General features: G+C 51.5%; 1 protein-coding gene across 1 annotated transcript in view; it reads left to right on the top strand.

Annotated features, from left to right (window-relative positions):
* Positions 1 to 851, top strand: part of LOC104981237 (ephrin type-B receptor 2) — a 27,689-nt gene that overhangs the window by 24,081 nt on the left and 2,757 nt on the right. The window contains exon 10 of the mRNA XM_010830240.1: positions 20 to 175. Within this exon, the coding sequence (XP_010828542.1) occupies positions 20 to 175 (156 nt within the window). The remainder of the gene's footprint in view (positions 1 to 19; positions 176 to 851) is intronic.

The raw sequence follows: 851 nt of genomic DNA on the forward strand, positions 1-851 counted from the left end.
CCGCCCCCCCCCCCCCTAGAATCAACCTGCCATTGCTGGACCGCACGATCCCTGACTACACCAGCTTTAACACGGTGGACGAGTGGCTGGAGGCCATCAAGATGGGGCAGTACAAGGAGAGCTTCGCCAATGCCGGCTTCACCTCCTTCGATGTCGTGTCACAGATGATGATGGAGTAAGTGCCCAGCTGCCTCCACCCACCGCCGTGAGCCCCCCTCCCCACCCATCCCACCAAGCAGGGGGCTCTGGAGAGTAAGGAATAGACAGTGTCCCAGCAGGGATATGGGGGACCAAGGAGCAAGATGGCCAATGCAGAAATCACATTCTTATCAACACCCGGGTCTCCTGCCACCCACTGGCTTTTCAATTCAGTTCAGTCGCTCAGTCATGTCTGACTCTTTGCAAGCCCATGGACTGCAGCACACCAGGCCTCCCTGTCCATCACCATCTCCTGGAGTTTACTCAGACTCATATCCATCAAGTCAGTGATGCCATCCAACCATCTCATCCTCTGTCATCCCCTTTTCCTCCTGCCTTCGATCTTTCCCAGCATCAGGGTCTTTTCCAATGAGTCTGTTCTTCTCAGATGGCCAAAATATTGGAGTTTCAGCTTCAGCATCAGTCCTTCCAATGAATATTCAGGACTGATTTCCTTTAGGATGGACTGGTTGGATCTCCTTGCAGACCAAGGGACTCTCAAAAGTCTTCTCCAACACCATAGTTCAAAAGCATCAGTTCTTCGGCACTCAGCTCTCTTTATAGCCCAACTCTGACATCCATACAAGACTACTGGAAAAACCATAGCCTTGACTAGATGGACCTTTGTTGGCAAAGTAATATCTCTGCTTTTT

The sequence above is a fragment of the Bison bison genome, unplaced genomic scaffold, assembly GCF_000754665.1.
Source record: "Bison bison bison isolate TAMUID 2011002044 unplaced genomic scaffold, Bison_UMD1.0 scf7180017864516, whole genome shotgun sequence".
In the NCBI taxonomy this organism is placed as follows: Eukaryota; Metazoa; Chordata; class Mammalia; order Artiodactyla; family Bovidae; genus Bison; species Bison bison.